Below are 18,558 nucleotides of genomic sequence, written 5' to 3'. Positions count from 1 at the left end.
CTGGAAAATCCCATGGACAGAGGAGCCTAGTAGGCTGCAGTCCATGGAGTCGCAAAGAGTCGGACATGACTGAGCAACTTCATTTTCACTTTTCACTTTCATACACTGGAGAAGGAAATGGCAACCCACTCCAGTGTTCTTCCCTGGAGAATTCCAGGGACGGAGGAGCCTGGTAGGCTGCTGTCTATGGGGTTGCACAGAGTCGGACAGGACTCTTTATGGTGGTTTGGTATGCCCATCTCTTTAAGAATTTTCCACAGTTTGTTGCAATCCACACAGTCAAAGGCTTTCGCGTCAATAAAGCAGAAGTAGATGCTTTTCTGGAACTCTCTTGCTTTTTCTATGATCCAGCAGATATTGGCAACTTGATCTCAGGTTCCTTTGCCTTTTCTAAATCCAGTTTGAACAACTGAACGTTCTGAAGCCTCGCTTAGAGAATTTTAAGCAATCTCATCATGCAGGAAGAAATGGCAACCCACCCCGGTATTCTTTCCTGAGAAAATCCACAGACAGAGGAGCCTGGTGGGCTACAGTCCATGAAGTCACAAAGTCAGACACGACTTGGCTACTTAGCAACAGCAGGTACAACTATTCACATAGGTCCATAGAGACACTGCAGAGAACAATAAAGACGCATTAGAAACTTCCAATGTGGCAATATATTGTATATTTAAAATTACATGCTTAAAATAAATTAATTTAAAAATAAATAAAATTACATGCTTAATCCTTTTAGGAATATCAATTGAATGAGTGTGAATTTAGGTTATGTTTTTTTCCTTGAAAAATACACCTATATAATGAGAGAACTATGTGAATCTGTATTTTATAGTAAATCTTTTGAAATTTTAGGGGATGGGAAGTTCGTGAACTGGCACTGATATAAGGTAGCCATCAATGGTTTAGAACTAAACACTTATTTGTATCGTCAGCTGGGCCTTCCTTTTGGCTCTGAGATCCCATATTAGGGACAGGAAGACTTGTTTTTGATGGTCATTGTCAGAGTAGGCATAGTATTATTTTTTTTAATTCTTAACAGCTTATGATCATAAAAATGAAACCCCCTGTGGTATTTCAATGATCTTCTCATGCTGTGTATCTCCTCTTGGGTCTAGTGTTGCCAAGAAATGGTTCAGCAGCTCTCAGAGAAATGAGCACTCTAATTCTGGGCATGGAAATAGCTAAATTCACAACCAGCTTGATAACTAAATAGAAGGCCTGGCGCATGATAATACATTTTGTGTGTGTGTGGAGTGAACATGAAAGCCAACATATCTGAGACATATTCTTAAAATATTTTCTTGAAAAGATGTTCATGGGTCAGCATTGTTCATCACAACCATTTCCAGGCAAGTGAAAACTGATTCATGAATGTGAATTTACAGGACAAGGCATATAACATCAGGAAATAATGCTGTAGTAATTATCATACATAAAACACCTCCTGTTGCAAAAATGTCAGTTACGCCAAGGAAAATGACTCATACCATCCTGCACCTGCCTTTCTTAGGACTGCTCATTCTAGTCTATATATTGCAGGACTAGAGTATTTAGATGCTGGGAACATTTAAGGGTAAAATTTCTCTGTTTTTATCATCTACTGGTTAGTTAGTTCTACACATACATTCACATGCCTGCTGTCTGTGCAGCTGCAGGACACCAGTTCTTTCCTGGGGAGCCTCTCTGCATAACTCTCTGGTTTTATCCATATCATGAGGCCTGGCTTCCAAGAAAGATTAATCCAAGAAGTGGAGGCAGAAGACGAGGACTTTAGGAGTTACAGCGTGCTTGCTCTATTAGTCAAAATACAGAGACAGGGCTGACCCAGAGAGGGATGAGGCAGACGCTCCACTTCTTGATGTGGGAAGGTTGAGTTCCCTCTATAAACCAGCTTGTCGGGGTGGGTGTTAGAAGACAAGTATCCCTACATGCGTCATTTTCCTTCATGGATCAGTACCTCTGAATAAAGGGATTTACAAATGTATGTGTGAGTGTCTGCTCAGTTCTGTCTGTTCCTGTGACTCTATGGATTGTAGCCTGCCAGTCTCCCTCTGTCCATGGGATTCTGCAAGCAAGAACACTGGAGTGGATTACCATTTCCTTTTACAAAACATATAGGGAAATGTTCCAGCATAGTAGTGCTTTGATGTCACTATTTCTCTCCCTCTCTTTCAGCACCCCAGGGGAGTAAAGAAAAAGACCTTCCTTCCCTTCCCTGGAGAATATTTGCTTACATTCTCGTCTTTTCTTTTTCTGTCTCTGTCTGTCTCTGTCTCTCACTCTGTTTCTCCTTCTCTGGAAGGAAAACTGGGCAACCCTGAAAAAGATCAGAGTTTCTTACCTTGGGTATTTCTCTGCTTTAATGTACCTACCCTTGTATGTAGGTAACATCAGGCCTTCACTTGATGATACTGAGGGGTGGGGACTTGGGGACCCAATGTAAGGTACTGCTCTACCTGTTGCATTTGTTCCCAGAAATAATGGTCTTGGTCTTTGACTCAGTGCTCTTGTGTTTTTTGCAAGTAAAGTTAAACTTAGATCCTTTATGGTTTCTGATTTCAAAATGGGAGAGATTTCTGCATTTGGAAATACAAGCCACTCTCTTCAATAAGGGAAAAGAGTGTCAGCACTGGCAGCAGGGGCCTTGGGAAGCATGACATGAAGGACTGTTCTGAGAGATCTAAGTAGGTAAGTGATCCCAAATGGGAACCAACAGGCAAGAAAAATGTCTGAGAAATAGACTAGTTTTGAAAAGAGAAGCTACTAGGATGCATTCTCAGATTCTCACACATTTTTATAGAAGGGGAAGTTGGATTATTCCCTAGGGTCTCTAATAGGAGGTGGAAGTTACCTTCTTAGGAAATGCTGGAGGTTAATATCTCCTGCATATCCTCAAGGTTATTTGAAGGCACAGTTTCTAACAAGGCACAGCAAAGTTATATCCACAGATGCAGAAGGTGGATTTTGCTTAAATAACGATGGTCTAAATTTCAAGGTGACAGAGGATGAGATGGTTGGATTGCATCACTGCCTCAATGAACATAAGCAAACTCCAGGAGATAGTGAAGGACAGGAAAACTTGGTCTGCTGCAGTCCATGGGGTCACAAATAGTTAGACATGACTTCGTGACTGAACAACAAAATTTCAAGAGTTGAAGGTTTGGGTTCATAGTCCAGTCTGCCATTATTGGATTACTCCATCTTCATGAATGTTTGTGGCTGTGGCTTCGTGACGTGCTGACATTAAACAACCAATCCAATTTCCCTTTGCTTAGTTCTTCCTCTGTACTATCATTCTGACACTACAAACAAGCATTATTAGAATTGTTGTATGTGTTTGTCTTCTGTATCAGATGATGAATCTCTGGAGCTCAGAAAAATGTTGCTTCAGTCTTGTTTATTTTTGTGGCCCTCACATTATTTAACATAGCGCTTTGAAGTAACAGGTTCTCAGTGTTTAGTAGAACCTACTTAATTGCTTAAATGGCCGTACCCTTTCAAGAACTACAAAAGCTGTTTTTTATAAACACTTTATGTTAATTGCCTACGTATTATTCTTCAAGTAAGAATTACCAAATATAAGTGTTTTCATGGTGTACTGTCTGCATAATTGCATCGTCTGCCAAGATTTAGAGTCTCTCATCTATTGACCATTTGTGTTAATGTAGGTAGTAAATTATTTAAATGGTTTAATACTGGTATAAAGTCATCTGAAAAGTAAGAAGCACAACTTAAACTCGGTCTAGAAACTTGCTTTCCTCCAGCTCCCAAAACTGCCATGGCATCACATGCTAGGCCCATGATTTTACCATATTTGTCTGTCTTCTCTCCAACCGCGTCCACTGTGCTGTCTGGATGCAGACGGACAAATCCTCCAGTAAGCCTGTTGTAGAACTGAAGAGTATTTCCTTTCCTAAATTTCCAGCTTTCTGCAGCCCACTAAGTAGAAAAATGAAACAAACAAACAACACCAATATGAGAAGACAGAAGAAGTTACTAGGAAACACCCCTTACTAAACATTATATACTGATTTAACACATCAAATAGCTATTTGAACACTGTTTTGTACCAAATAATTTAGGGCCAAAAGTAAAATCTTACTGTTTCTTTTCTAATAACTTCCAGCTTTTGCCCTGAGGATGTAAAGGAGGGAAAGGACCATTAATTTCAGCAGAGTCAAGCTTTCTTTCCTCAATCATTATAAAACAGAGCTTTCTGAGAAACACTCACTTGCAGAGAGGATACTGTTATTCCTGGCATACAGTTCTCTGACGATTTTACCATCATCTTCCCCTTGATCCAGCCATCTATGCAAAGAAAAGTGAATCAAGTATATCCTGAATTTATATTTACACTGCTGCTGCTAAGTAGCTTCAGTCGTATCCGACTCTGTGTGACCCCGTAGACAGCAGCCCACCAGGCTCCCCCGTCCCTGGGATTCTCCAGGCAAGAACACTGGAGTGGGTTGCCATTTCCTTCTCCAATGCATGAAAGTGAAAGTGAAAGTGAAATCGCTCAGTCATGTCCGACTCTTCGCGACCCCATGGACTGCAGCCCACCAGGCTCCTCCATCCATGGGATTTTCCAGGCAAGAGTCCTGGAGTGGGTTGCCATTGAACCACTAGTAATTATCTAGCCAGGACAGAAATAACAGCTAGTGGGCATGCTAAGTTGCTTCAGTCACATCCAACTCTTTGCAACCCCGTGGACTGTAGCCCGCCAGGTTCCTCTGTCCATGGGATTTCCCAGGCAAGAATATTAGAGTGGGTTGCCATTTCCTTCTCCAGGGGATCTTCCCTATCAGGAATTGAACTCAGGTATCTTACATCTCCTGCACTGGTAAGCAGATTCTTTACCTCTGTGTCATCTGGGAAGCCCTCATTCTCCTTATTGATGTATAAAGAGAAATCATATTTTTAAATCTGAACAAAGACCTAAATCTGTATCATCAGGAATGATGATAAACACAATGGATATCTTTGCAAGTAGAAGAAACAGCCCCTAAAATTCAGGTTCAAAAAAGTTACCCAACAAAGCTTCAGTGACCAGGAGTGACTGAATAAACTCTCCATTTGCCCCAAATACATGAGCCTGGCACTGACTAATATGAAATGAATTTGTTCAAGGTAAAGCATGCCTACCAACCTGTGGCAGAAAAAGCTGTATTCGTGGTTCGTTGTGGGATCCTTGATCACAACGTCATCAAGAAACCAACCATTTCCTAAATACAAATTAAAGAAAGAAAACTGCGGTGTGTATAGGTTACAGACTGGGTATTACTTGAGGTTTTGAGAAAGAAGCTCTAGCTTTTGAGTAAGTAAAGCCCTCATGCACCTGTAAGGTTTAATACTTCAGATAACACAAGATACTTGGGACGTGGACTCTGAGGCATTTAAAAATATTTCTTCTACATGCAGAGCCTACTTCAAGGCTCACCAGGCTCCTCTGTCCATGGAATTCTCCAGGCAAGAAAGAATACTGGAGTGGGTTGTCATTCCCTTCTCCAGGGAATATTCCCAACCCAGGGATCAAACCTGCATCTCCTGCACTCACAGGCAGATTCGTAACCATCTGAGCCACCAGGGAAGCTCTTTTGTTTTAATGTTTATTTATTTAATTACAGCATGTGGGATCTAGCTCCCTGACCAGGGATCAAACCTGGGCCCCTTGCACTGGGAGCACAGTGTCGTAGCCACTGGACCACCAGGGAAGTTACAAAGATTTGTATGTTAAGACATATACTTTAGTGTGACTTTCCAAATGGTTGAAAATAGAACAACTCTGCAATTGCTCTTGATTTCATAAACTGCATTTATAACCCTGAACCTAACATCTTTCAAAGAATATATATCTGATGAGTTAGCAATACTGTCAATTTCTAAAATGCATACACACTGAAAGCTACTAAAGTCCAAATTTAAACTTTAATGTATATATTAAATACATATTCATTCAGAAACTCTGTCCAAGCACACTGCAAGAGCTAGTTTAATGAAGATAACAGCCTCTTCTTAAATGTTTAGTTTTATACTAACTTGCAAACTCATGTTGGTTAAAATACAATTTAATTTATAGATAAAACGGACTATTTTAACTAGCCATCATGGTTTTATTTATACAAAGGGCCAGCTCAAAATGTATCCTCCTTTAATTAAAACTGCTTGACTTGCCGAGGTAATACTCATCAGCTGTAGACTCTAACACAGCACATGGTCACAGACTGGTCTTTGTTTGGTCTTGGACTTCGTCCCTCACCACATTCCCATCCCTGAGCCGAGCCACACTCCTTGTCATTCCTTGTATGACCCTGTCTTTCATGTTTCCTCTCCTGAGTCTGATAGCTCTTGATCAACACCAGTAGATATGTCCAGGCACTGCACTCCCACCTCTTTCCAGTTCTCCACCATTTTCTCACTTGTGATGTTCCGCTGGGTGGTGGAGTAACCAACAGTCTTTCTGTAAAGGAACCACTGCAGCAGTTTCTCTCCATCATAGTCTGAGATCTTATCTTATATAAAAATAAATCTTGCCACAGATTGTTTTTGCCCCAAAAAATGGAGAGACCTGGTCGCAATTTGGTTAAATAAAATTCTTAACTCATATAACTGCCAATGCACCACAAACACAGGCAGCTGGGGCCTAAAGGAAATATGTAAATACATGCACACACAAAACCTTCACCTCTCTCACCAAAACACAGAACAAATCAAAACAAGAACACAGTGCCAGCTGAGATCATTGGTAAATAAATCGTTAAGGAACAAATATGTTCACTTAATCCTCAGGACAGATAGAACCTGTAAATCAAACTGTCCTGGCTAGAGTTTCCTATTACTTCTCAATATGGCTTTCAGACCAGGCCAGTTTAATAATTCAGAGGGACATGTATTTCTCATTGTTGATGTTAATTATTATATATTTTATATATTTTTGCTGCTACTCTGAAGAGCTTTTATATCTCATATTTTCAATAGAAAAAAAACAGCCTCCAGTTATTGTATATTGAATTTAAATTCTAACACTTTATAAATTCTCTTCTTTCATCCATTTTTCAGTTGATCCTCCTTGCATTTTAATAGACATTTCTATCACCTGTAGACAATAAATTTACCTTCTACTTTCCAAAGAATGACTATTCTCATAAGAAGAAAAATCCTTATCGTATTCCTAACTTTCATGGATTTCATTGTGTAAGTGGTCATCTTTAGTTAAAAATTTTAAAACTATTTTTTCTGTTCCAAATTTTGAAAGAATTTTTAATAATAATATTAGTTAACTGCTGACAGATAATTTTTTTGCTTCAGCTTTCTGAGGTGATGTGTTTTATTAATAGATTTCCTATTACTGAATGATCCTTCAGTTTCCCAGCATGAACCCTACTTAGTTGTCATATATTATCCCTTATTGTACATCTCGATTCATTTCATACACATTTACCTTCAAATAATTGCACACACGTGCATCCCTGTTACTGACCTACAATAGTTCTTCTGGAGAATGCAGGCTCCATGGGATACTCCCATTGTGCCAGCAACTGTGAAAATCCTCAGAAGTAAAACATATCCCATTTTATTTGGGTATTTGGAGCAGGACAAAATGGGAAATTTAACTGTCAAATTAAAACATCGTCTTTTTCTGCTTGGGCTGCTGTAAGGAAATACCACAGTCGGGGCAGCTTTTAAACAAGAGAAAAGTATTTTCATATTTACCATAGAAAATACTCAGCACAGAACTTTGTACATAGCAGGTCTACCACATATATTCCCTGAATTGAATTTGCTGTGTATGTTACTTGGGCATATTAACATGTCCTTTCAGAGTCCTACCAGAGCATTCACCATCCAACAAGCCTGCTGGGTAGTCATCTGACTCCCTGCAGAAATGGAATATTACCTGACTTAGTACTGACCATAGATCAGAGCCCAGACTCTGTAAAATTAGTTGTCAACTGGCAGAAAAATAAGATGCAATAGCCTTGGATCTGATAAAAATATAAGTGAATTTTGTCCAAGAGGGAAGATAACCTCAAAGTTATGTTTTTATTATCTTAGGACATTAGCCATACTTTTAGTTCGTTAGTCAAATCTATCATTCTTTCTGTTTCACTGATCACAAATGTATATTTTTTTATTTTTGTGTAACTTCTTTTGAACTAGCTTTGTCACCTGGCTGGGTCCCTCATTAATTATTTAAACACATATCCACTACATATTGATATAAGAACTCTGTTCTTAATGTTCTGAAAGTTGACATTTTTTAGTAAAAGAGTTTATCATCTTCTTTGATGCTTTGGGAGGTTTTTATCCTTTTTTGTGGTATGTGCACTTTACTCGTGTCTTTTGTTAAAGGATTTTATCTTATGGAGACCTTATGCAGTAGCAGAAAATGAAGATGTGGGTCAAGTCACAAAAGTGATAGGAAACCTGGGGAAGAAGTGAGAACAAAAATGGCAGCAGAGAACACAGCTGAGACAGGACACAACAGGAAACACAGCAAGCCTGCCACGAGAGACTCCTGAAGGTGCTGTTGTTGGCATGATAGTTAGCACTTCATGGACAGTCCCCGTCACTGGACGCAGACATGGTATCCAACAGGAGCATGCCTGGAACACTGCCACTCACCTTAGAGAATCAATACTTAGAAACCACGTCATTATGAGTTTTCCACAGTTTTTTCTAGATTTGTATGAGGCATCACAAGAACGGAACACAACCGCACTTTGAATATCTACCTGTGGAAGACTCTTACCTGGTCCAAGCCCATCATGGGCTATGACAATCTTGTACAAATTCCCCAGGTGCACAGCTTCCAGGAGGAAGCTGTCAACCTGTAACAAACCAAAACAGTACAGTTAGATCTAGACCATGAGCTGATTTCTAATAAGAGTATAAATTAAGATACAGCAAAAATTCACTGTGAAAGAATTAGGTTCATTCAATAAATACATACTTCTACATTAAAGTAAAGGTATGCACACATTACTATTAATATATTTAAAATATATAACCAATGAAGACCTACTATTTTAAAAAGTGATGCTGTATTTTACCACTGTCTTACTATTTAGCGATAAACATTTAGTTGTTTTCCTAAGAAAGATAAGTACTGAATACATTTTCAGCCTTCATTGATTATTAAAAAGTGTTTCTTCCTGCAAAAAAAGTAAAGATAAAACAGAAATATTAACTTATAGGACATAATAACAAGTTTTCTAATTTTTCCTTCTTGCCAACTTCATTACAAAGGCATAAATTTGTGGGCTCTCTACAAATATGTTTTCAAATAATAATAATATAAATGTAATAGTTATAAAATACACTGTAAGTCTCCATTTATTTGACTATAACAAACTCTCATCTGTCCTGAATGAAATGTTTTAGCAATGATTAGGGACCATTCACAAAATTGTTTCTAAAGTAATTTTAGAATATTGATGAAAAAATCATTGAACATTTAAAACATTTTGCCTGAAGTCTCAGTGCACTGCTACCATCAAAACTATGCATGTTTGTGCTCCAGTGGTTTGTGCATTCAGAATACAGGTAAAAATGAGGAGCCCAGAGTTCTTTCACTAAAACCTAAGCTAAGGATACAGAGTAAAGAGCAAGAAAAATACACGATTTAGTGTAACAGTTGAAAAATAATTCAATAACAAAAGACACATGTCTTATACGTTTTGAAATATTTTCACATATATTTTATCCTTAAAAATCACTAGGTGAGAAAAAAACATATCCTCTCTACAGATAAAAACACGGAGGTGTAGAACCAGTGTCAGAGCCCAGATTCTCTGATATTTATTAATATTATTAATACCTTCCTTTGCCATCACTCTACCTCAACATAAATGGACTATAAAAATATAAATAACAGATAAAGCCATTAGCATTTATTTACAAAAATACAGTCAATGCCTGGTAATGGTAAATGAGTAATACTGCCATTTCTTTATTCATGAATGAAATCTGCTGGAAAAGGAAGATTTTCTATGCAATGACAGAAATACTAGCAAAGAAAATCATGTATTATTATATTTATGATGACTGACATAAAGAACTCTAAGAAAAAAAGGGGAAACAATGAAAATATGTTGACATACTCAAAGGCTATTTGCATCCTCAAAAAACAGTTGAGATAACTACAATGGGTTGTCTATAAATTACTCAGTTTTAAGAAGTTTTAAGAAATTAAGTATTACTTACATATTAGTATCAGTAACAGTAAATATAATGTAATACATTCAGTTTCTATATTTGACAATGAAAGATGCTATAGTCGGTCAGTGAACAACACAGGTTTGAACTTACACAGGTCCACTTCTATGTGGATTTTTCCCAATAAACATGTACTACAGCATTATACAATCAGCGAGGTTGGTTGAATCCTAGGATGCAGGACATGGATGTGGAAGGTCAACTGTTAAGCTATACGCACATTTTCAACTGTATGGGGCCAGAGTTCCTAACCTCCTGTGTTGTTCATGGGTCAACTGTATATAGTAATCCTTATTTAACAATATACAGGTGTTGAAAATCAGACAGTTGGTAGTGACTTCAGCATGATGGTGGACAGGGAGAACCAAGCCTTTGTTCCCCATGGAGGCACCATTTTAATGACAGCATGTGGACTAGAATACTTCTGGGACCAGGAAAGAAGCTGCAGCACCAGTCCCATGCAGAATGAAGCAGGAACTCCATCAAAATAGACAGGAAAGTTTGTGACTTTTTACATGCCTCATACATGGCATGTGCAGGCCCCTAACACCTGGGTTATTCAATGATGGACTGTAGTAAAGATGGCACATTTTTTTTTTTAACCATAAAAACTTAAAACTCAGACAAAAGACTTTTTGTTACTTACTTGTCCTCTTAAAAAATTCAAAGTGCTCTTTGATCGAAATAGTTGTCTGGATCCTGTATCTCCCTTTTCTCCATAGACAGAAATGTAGATGTTTGCTACTGTTCCAGCATTCCAAAGCTCACCTGTTGCCACGTGTACTTCATACACTGTCACTGACAACAACAACAACAACAACAACAACAAAAAAACAAGCCTTACTGCCAAGCACCAGAAGATCCCCTGCAGAATGAAGTGGCAACCTGCTGCAGTATTGGTGCCTGGGAAATCCCATGGACAGAGAAGCCTGGAGGGCTACAGTCTGTGGAGTCACAAAGAGTCAGATATGACTGAGTGACTAAACAACAACAACCACTCATATGATAGAAAAATTACACATTTCTAATCAAGAGCTCCAGGTCCAGGTAAGATGGAGCAACACACCCCACTCAGTCTCTCTCACTGAATACAGCTACAGAATCTTGACAGAATGCATGCAGCAGCTATATGAAGGCTCTGAATAGTAAACAGTAGCAGGAGAATGGGGATTTAGCAGAATTATGTATTTATGTATATATAACATTTGCTTATATATAAAAGAAATTAATTATAGCAATGATACAGTGGGTAAGAGGGGAAGAATATTTATTTTGTCAAAAGGTATTCAGAAGATGGTGGAGGAATAGGATGGGGAGACCACCTTCTCCCCCACAAATTCATCAGAAGATCATCTGAATCCTGAACAACTTCCACATAACACCTTCTGAATGCTGGCAGAGGACACCAGGCACCCAGAAAGGCAGCCCATTCTCTTCAAAAGGAGGTAAGACAAAATATAAAAGACAAAAAGAGAGACAAAAGAGTTAGGGACGGAGACCCGCCCTGGGGAGCGAGTTGTGAAAGAGAAGTTTCCAAACAGCAGAAAATCCTCTCACTGGTGGGTCTGTGGGGAGTTTTGGAATCTCAGAGGGCAACATAACCAGGAGAGGGAAAACAAAAAAAAAAAGACAAACAAACAAAAAAAAACACCACAGTATATGTGCCTAACCACAACTCCCAGCAAAGAAGTAGCCCAGACATCCCCATCCACCACCAGCAAGTGGGGGCTGGACAGGGAGGCGTAGGCTGCATGCTGAGGGTAAGGACCTGGCCTGAATGCCCTGAGGACAATCTGAGGGAGCAATTGTGAGATAGCAAACTGTGGGATAGCCAGAGAGAGGAAAAAAAAAGAGAGAGAACTTTCCCACAAAAAGCTCTAACCTAAGGTGCAGTCTGGCCTGCTCACAGAATGAAGGATTGAGCAAATACCAAAAGAGAGCTAGCGGGCTGCAGACTGGCCCATCACTGCCCACGTGAGGCAGAGAGACAGGTGGGCAACAGCCACAGCCAGAAGGCAAGAGGCAATCTCGGCCCCAGAGATGGAATCCACCAAACTGTGAGCAGGCTCCCAGTTGCTAACCACATCTTCCTGGGATCCTGGGCAGTGGACATCTGCCAGGAGGGTTGCAGCCTGAGATTAGCTCCCCAGAGGAGACACACGGCACACCTGAGACAGTGCTCTTCTGGCGCACCCAGGAAACCAAGCAGCCAGGACCAGGGAGGTGATTAAGATGCACAGCCCACCTAGGACAGTGAGCTGGCCAAGCACCTGGTCACCTGAGCAGCTCAGACCTGGGAAGGGCATCAAACACACACCCAACTGAGTCTGTGCCTTTGTGGAGTGCCCAAACCTGAGCAGCTTATACCTAGGAAGTGTATGAAAGGCAGGGCCTGCTTTGGACAGTACACCCAGCAGAGCAACTTGGAGCCTGAGCAGTGTAGATCAGGAAAGCACATGCCTCCATGAGCTGGGGCAAACCCAGTGTGGTGCCTATACTACGAGCACTTCCCACACAAGCCAGTGATATTTGCTTGCAGTATTCCTCCCTCCCCACAACAGAACTGAACAAGTGAGCCTAAATAAGTGACCACCTTTGCCCCCTTGTGTCAGGGCAGAAATTAGACACTGAAGAGACTTGAAAACAGATGAAGCCAAAATAAACAAAGAACAGGGAACCACTTTGGAAGTGACAGATGCAACAGGTTAAAATTCTGTAGTTAGCACTGACTAATCACTGGAAGGGGCCTACAGACCTCGAGAAGAAACGTAAGCTGAAACAAGGAACTATCTGAAACTGAACTGACCCCACACTGCCCTCAACAGCTCCAGAGAAATTCCTAGATGTGTTTTTACTATTATCGTTTTTAATTTTTTTAATTTTTAAGTTATTACTCCTTTAATTTTCATTTTTATAACCTACTATTACCTTGCTGAAAAAAAACCTTATTTTTAAAGCAAATTTCATATATATTTTTATAATTTTTGTGATTGATTTTCTTTTGTATTTTTAATATTACATGTTTGCGAGTCTAACCTCTACTCTAGATTTTTAATCTTTGCTTTTTGGTATTTGTTATCAATTTTGTACCTTTAAGAATCTAATCTTCAGTACCCATTTTTGCTTGGGGTGTGATTACCTGGACCTCATAGTGGCTCAGATCATGAACTCCTTATTGCAAAATTCAGACTTAAACTGAAGAAAGTAGAGAAAACCTCTAAACCATTCAGGTATGACCTAACTCAAATCCCTAATGATTATATAGTGGAAGGGAGAAATACATTTAAGGGACTAGATCTGATAGACAGACTGCCTGATGAACCATGGACACAGGTTCATGACATTGCTCAGGAGACAGGGATCAAGACCATCCGCAACAAAAAGAAATGCAAAAAAGCAAAATGGCTGTCTGAGGAGGCCTTACAAATAGCTGTGAAAAGAAGAGAAAGGAAAAGCAAAGGAAAAAAGGAACGATATAAGCATCTGAATGCAGAGTTTCAAAGAATAGCAAGGAGAGATAAGAAAGCCTTCTTCAGCGATCAATGCAAAGAAATGGAGGGAAACAACAGAATGGGAAAGGCTAGAGATCTCTTCAAGAAAATTAGAGATATCAAGGGAACATTTCATGCAAAGATGGGCTCAATAAAGGACAGAAATGGTATGGACCTAACAGAAGCAGAAGATATTAAGAAGAGGCGGCAAGAATACACGAAAGAACTGTACAAAAAAGATCTTCACGACGCAGATCATCACGATGGTATGATCTACTCACCTAGAACCACACATTCTGCACTGTGAAGTCAAGTGGGCCTTAGGAAGCATCACTATGAACAAAGCTAAGTGGAGGTGATGGAATTCCAGTTGAGTTATTTCAAATCCTAAAAAATGATGCTGTGAAAGTGCTGTACTCAATATGCCAGCAAATTTGGAAAACTGAGCAGTGGCCAAGGGACTAGAAAAGGTCAGTTTTCATTCCAGTCCCAAAGAAAGGCAATGCCAAAGAATCCTCAAACTACTGCACAATTACACTCATCTCACACGCTAGTAAAGTAATGCTCAAATTTCTCCAAGCCAGGCTTCAACAATACGTGAACCATGAACTTCCAGATATTCAAGCTAGTTTAGAGAAGGCAGAGATCAAATTGCCAACATCTGTTGGATCATCAAAAAAGTAAGAGAGTTCCAGAAGAACATCTATTTCTGCTTTATTGACTATGCCACAGCCTTTGACTGCATGGATCACAATAAACTGTGGAAAATTCTGAAAGAGTTGGGAATACCAGACCACTTGACCTGCCTCTTGAGAAATCTGTATGCTGGTCAAGAAGCAACACAGGACATGGAACAACAGACTGGTTCCAAATAGGAAAATGAGTATGTCAAGGTTGTATATTGTCACCTTGCTTATTTAACTTTTATGCAGAGTACATCATGAGAAGCACTGGGCTGGATGAAGCACAAACTGGAATCAAGATTGCTGGGAGAAATATCAATAACCTCAGATATGCAGAGGACAACACCCTTATGGCAGAAAGTGAAGAAGAACTAAAGAGCTTCTTGATGAAAGTGAAAGAGGAGAGTGAAAAAGTTGGCTTAAAGCTCAACATTCAGAAAGCAAAGATCACGGCATCCAGTCCCATCACTTCATGGCAAATAGATGGATAAACAGTGGAAACAGTGGCAGACTTTATTTTGGGGTGCTCCAAAATAACTGCAGATGGTGACTGCAGCCATGAAATGAAAAGACGCTTTCTCCTTGGAAGGAAAGTCATGACCAACCTAGACAGCATTTTAAAAAGCAGAGACATTACTTTGTCAACAAAGGTCCTTCTAGTCAGAGCTATGGTTTTTCCAGTAGTCATGTATGGATGTGAGAGTTGGACTATAAAGAAAGCTAGTGCCGAAGAATTGATGCTTTTGAATTTTGGTTTTGGAGAAGACTTTTGAGAGTCTCTTGGACTGCAAGAAGGTCCTGCCAGTCCATCCTAAAGGAAATCAGTCCTGAATATTCATTGGAAGGACTGATGTTGAAGCTGAAACTCCAATACTTTGCCCACCTGATGTGAAAAACTGGCTCATATGAAAAGACCCTGATGCTGGGAAAGATTGAAGGCAGGAGTAGAAGGGAATAACAGAGGATGAGATGGTTAGATGGCATCACCCACTCAATGGGCATGAGTTTGAGTAACTCCAGGAGCTGGCATGCTGCAGTCCATGGGGTTACAAAGAGTCAGACATGACTGAGTGACTGAACTGAACTGAACTCTGATTACTGGCTTGATTGCTCTCTCCCCTTCTGACTCTCCCTTTTCTCCCCAGGTCACCTCTATCTCCTCCCTCCCCCTTCTCTTCTCTACCTAAGTTGTGAATCTCTCTGGGTGTCCGGGCTATGGAGAACACTTAGGGAACTGATTACTGGCTAGATTGGTCTCTCCCCTTTTGACTCCCACTCTTCTCCTCTTGGTCACTTCTATCTCCCTCCTCCCTCTTCTCTTCTCCATGTAACCCTGTGAACCTCTCCGGGTGTCCCTCTTTGTGAAGAATCTTTTCACCATTAACCTAGATATTTTATTATCTGTGCTGTATGGATGGAGAAGTCTTGAGGCTACTGTAAGAGTAAGACTGAAAGCCAGAGGTAGGAGGCTTAAATCCAAAACTTGAGAACACCAGAAAACTCCTGACTCCAGGGAACATTAATTGACAAGAGCTCATCCAAAAGCCTCTGTACCTACACTGAAACCAAGCTCCACCCAAGAGCCAACAAGTTCCAGAGAAAGACATACCATGCTAACTCTCCAGCAACGCAGGAACACAGCCCTGAACATTAAAATACAGACTGCTCAAAGTCACATCAAACCGATAGACACCCCAAAACTCACTACTGGTCACTTCACTGCACTCCAGAGAGAAGAAATCCAGCTCCACCCACCAGAACACAGACACAAGCTTCTCTAACCAGGAAACCTTGACAGGACGCTAGTCCTACCCCACACACAGGGAGCAACCTCCACAATAAAGAGAAACCACATTTTCAGCCTACAGAAAGGCCACCCCAAACACAGCAATCTAAACAAAATGAAAAGGCAGAGAAATATGCAGCAGGGAAAGGAACATGATAAGTGCCCACCAAACCAAACAAAAGAGGACGGGATAGGGAGTCTACCTGAAAAAGAATTCAGAATGATAGTAAAGATGATCCAAAATCTTGAAAACAAAATGGAGCTACAGATAAACAGACTAGAGACAGGGATTGAGAAGATGCAAGAAATGTTTAACAAGGACCTAGAAGAAATAAATAAGAGTCAATCAATAATGAATAATGCAATAACTGAGATCAAAAGCACTCTGGAGGGAAGCAACAGCAGAATAACTGAAGCAGAAGGTAGGATAAGTGAGGTGGAAGACAGAATGGTGGAAATAAATGAAGCAGAGAGGAGAAAAGAAAAAAGAATTAAAAGAAATAAGGACAATTGCAGAGACCTCTGGGACAATGTTAAACACCCCAACATTCAAATCATAGGAGTCCCAGAAGACAAAAAGAAAGGGCATGAGAAAATACTTGAGGAGATAATAGTTGAAAACTTCCCTAAAATGGGGAAGGAAATAATCACCCAAGTCTAAGAAACCCAGAAAACTCCACAGGATAAACCCAAGGTGAAACACCCCAAGACACATATTAATCAAATTAATGAAGATCAAACACAAAGAACAAATATTAAAAGCAGCAAGGGAAAAACAACAAATAACACACAAGGGGATTCCCATAAGGATAACAGCTGATCTTTCAATAGAAACTTCAGGCCAGAACGGAATGGCAGGACATACTTTAAGTGATGAAGAGAAAAACCTACAACCCAGATTACTATACCCAGTAAGGATCTCATTCAAATATGAAGGAGAAATCAAAAGCTTTACAGACAAGCAAAAGCTGAGAGAATCCAGCACCACCAAACCAGCTCTTCAACAAATGCTAAAGGATCTTCTCTAGACAGGAAGCACAGAAAAGGTTTATAAACTCAAACCCAAAACAACAAAGTAAATGGCAATGGGATCATACTTATCAATAAATATCTTAAATGTAAATGAGTTGAATGCCCCAACCAGAAAAGACTGGCTGAATGGATACAAAAACAAGACCCCTATATATGCTGTCTACAAGAGACTCACCTCAAAACAAGGGACACATACAGACTGAAAGTGAAGGGCTGGTAAAAGATATTCCACGCAAAGAGAGACCAAAAGAAAGCAGGAGTAGCAATACTCATATCAGATAAAATAGACTTTGAAATAAAGGCCATGAAAAGAGACAAAGAAGGACACTACATAATGATCAAAGGATCAATCCAAGTTCAGTTTAGTTCAGTTGCTCAGTCGTGTCTGACTCTTTGCAACCCCATGAATCACAGCACGCCAGGCCTCCCTGTCCATCATCAACTCCTGGAGTTCACTCAAACTCATGTCCATCAAGTCAGTGATGCCATCCAGCCATCTCATCCTCTGTCATCCCCTTCTCCTGCCCCCAATCCCTCCCAGCATCAGGATCTTTTCCAATGAGTCAACTCTTTGCATGAGGTGGCCAAAGTACTGGAGTTTCAGCTTTAGCATCAGTCTTTCCAATGAACACCCAGGACTGATATCCTTTTGGATGGACTGGTTGGACCTCCTTGCAATCCAAGGGACTCTCAAGAGTCTTCTCCAACACCACAGTTCAAAAGCATCAATTCTTCGGTGCTCGGCTTTCTTCACAGTCCAACTCTCACATCCATACATGACCACTGGAAAAACCATAGCCTTTACTAGACGGACCTTTGTTGGCAAAGTAATATCTCTGCTTTTCAATATGCTATCTAGGTTGGTCATAATTTTCCTTCCAAGGAGTAAGTATCTTTTAATTTCATGGCTGCAATCACCATCTGCAGTGATTTTGGAGCCCCAAAAAAATAAAGTCTGACACTGTTTCCACTGTTTTCCCATCTATTTGCCATGAAGTGACGGGACCAGATGCATGATCTTCGTTTTCTGACTGTTGAGCTTCAAGTCAACTTTTTCACTCTCCTTTTTCACTTTCACGAAGAGGCTCTTTAGTTCCTCTTCACTTTCTGCCATAAGGGTAGTGTCATCTGCATATCTGAGATTATTGATATTTCTCCCGGCAATCTTGATTCCAGCTTGTGCTTCTTCCAGCCCAGCATTCCTCATGATGTACTCTGCATATAAGTTAAATAAGCAGGGTGACAGTATACAGCCTTGACGTGCTCCTTTTCCTATTTGGAACCAGTCTGTTGTTCCATGTCCAGTTCTAACTGTTGCTTCCTGACCTGCATACAGGTTTCTCAAGAGGCA

General features: G+C 40.1%; 1 protein-coding gene across 3 annotated transcripts in view; it reads right to left on the bottom strand.

The window, feature by feature from the left end:
• LOC101114620 (uncharacterized) overlaps window positions 1–18,558 on the bottom strand; it is a 205,001-nt gene that overhangs the window by 54,996 nt on the left and 131,447 nt on the right. For all 3 annotated transcript variants that reach the window (XM_060393410.1, XM_027972961.3, XM_060393411.1), the window contains 6 exons: window positions 10,862–11,013; window positions 8,750–8,828; window positions 5,147–5,222; window positions 4,232–4,308; window positions 4,103–4,134; window positions 3,810–3,939 (listed from right to left, as the gene is read on the bottom strand). In XM_060393410.1, the coding sequence (XP_060249393.1) occupies window positions 3,810–3,939; window positions 4,103–4,134; window positions 4,232–4,308; window positions 5,147–5,222; window positions 8,750–8,828; window positions 10,862–11,013 (546 nt within the window). The remainder of the gene's footprint in view (window positions 1–3,809; window positions 3,940–4,102; window positions 4,135–4,231; window positions 4,309–5,146; window positions 5,223–8,749; window positions 8,829–10,861; window positions 11,014–18,558) is intronic.

This window comes from Ovis aries, chromosome 9 (genome assembly GCF_016772045.2).
Source record: "Ovis aries strain OAR_USU_Benz2616 breed Rambouillet chromosome 9, ARS-UI_Ramb_v3.0, whole genome shotgun sequence".
In the NCBI taxonomy this organism is placed as follows: domain Eukaryota; kingdom Metazoa; phylum Chordata; class Mammalia; order Artiodactyla; family Bovidae; genus Ovis; species Ovis aries.
This window is presented reverse-complemented; position numbering and strand designations above follow the sequence as displayed.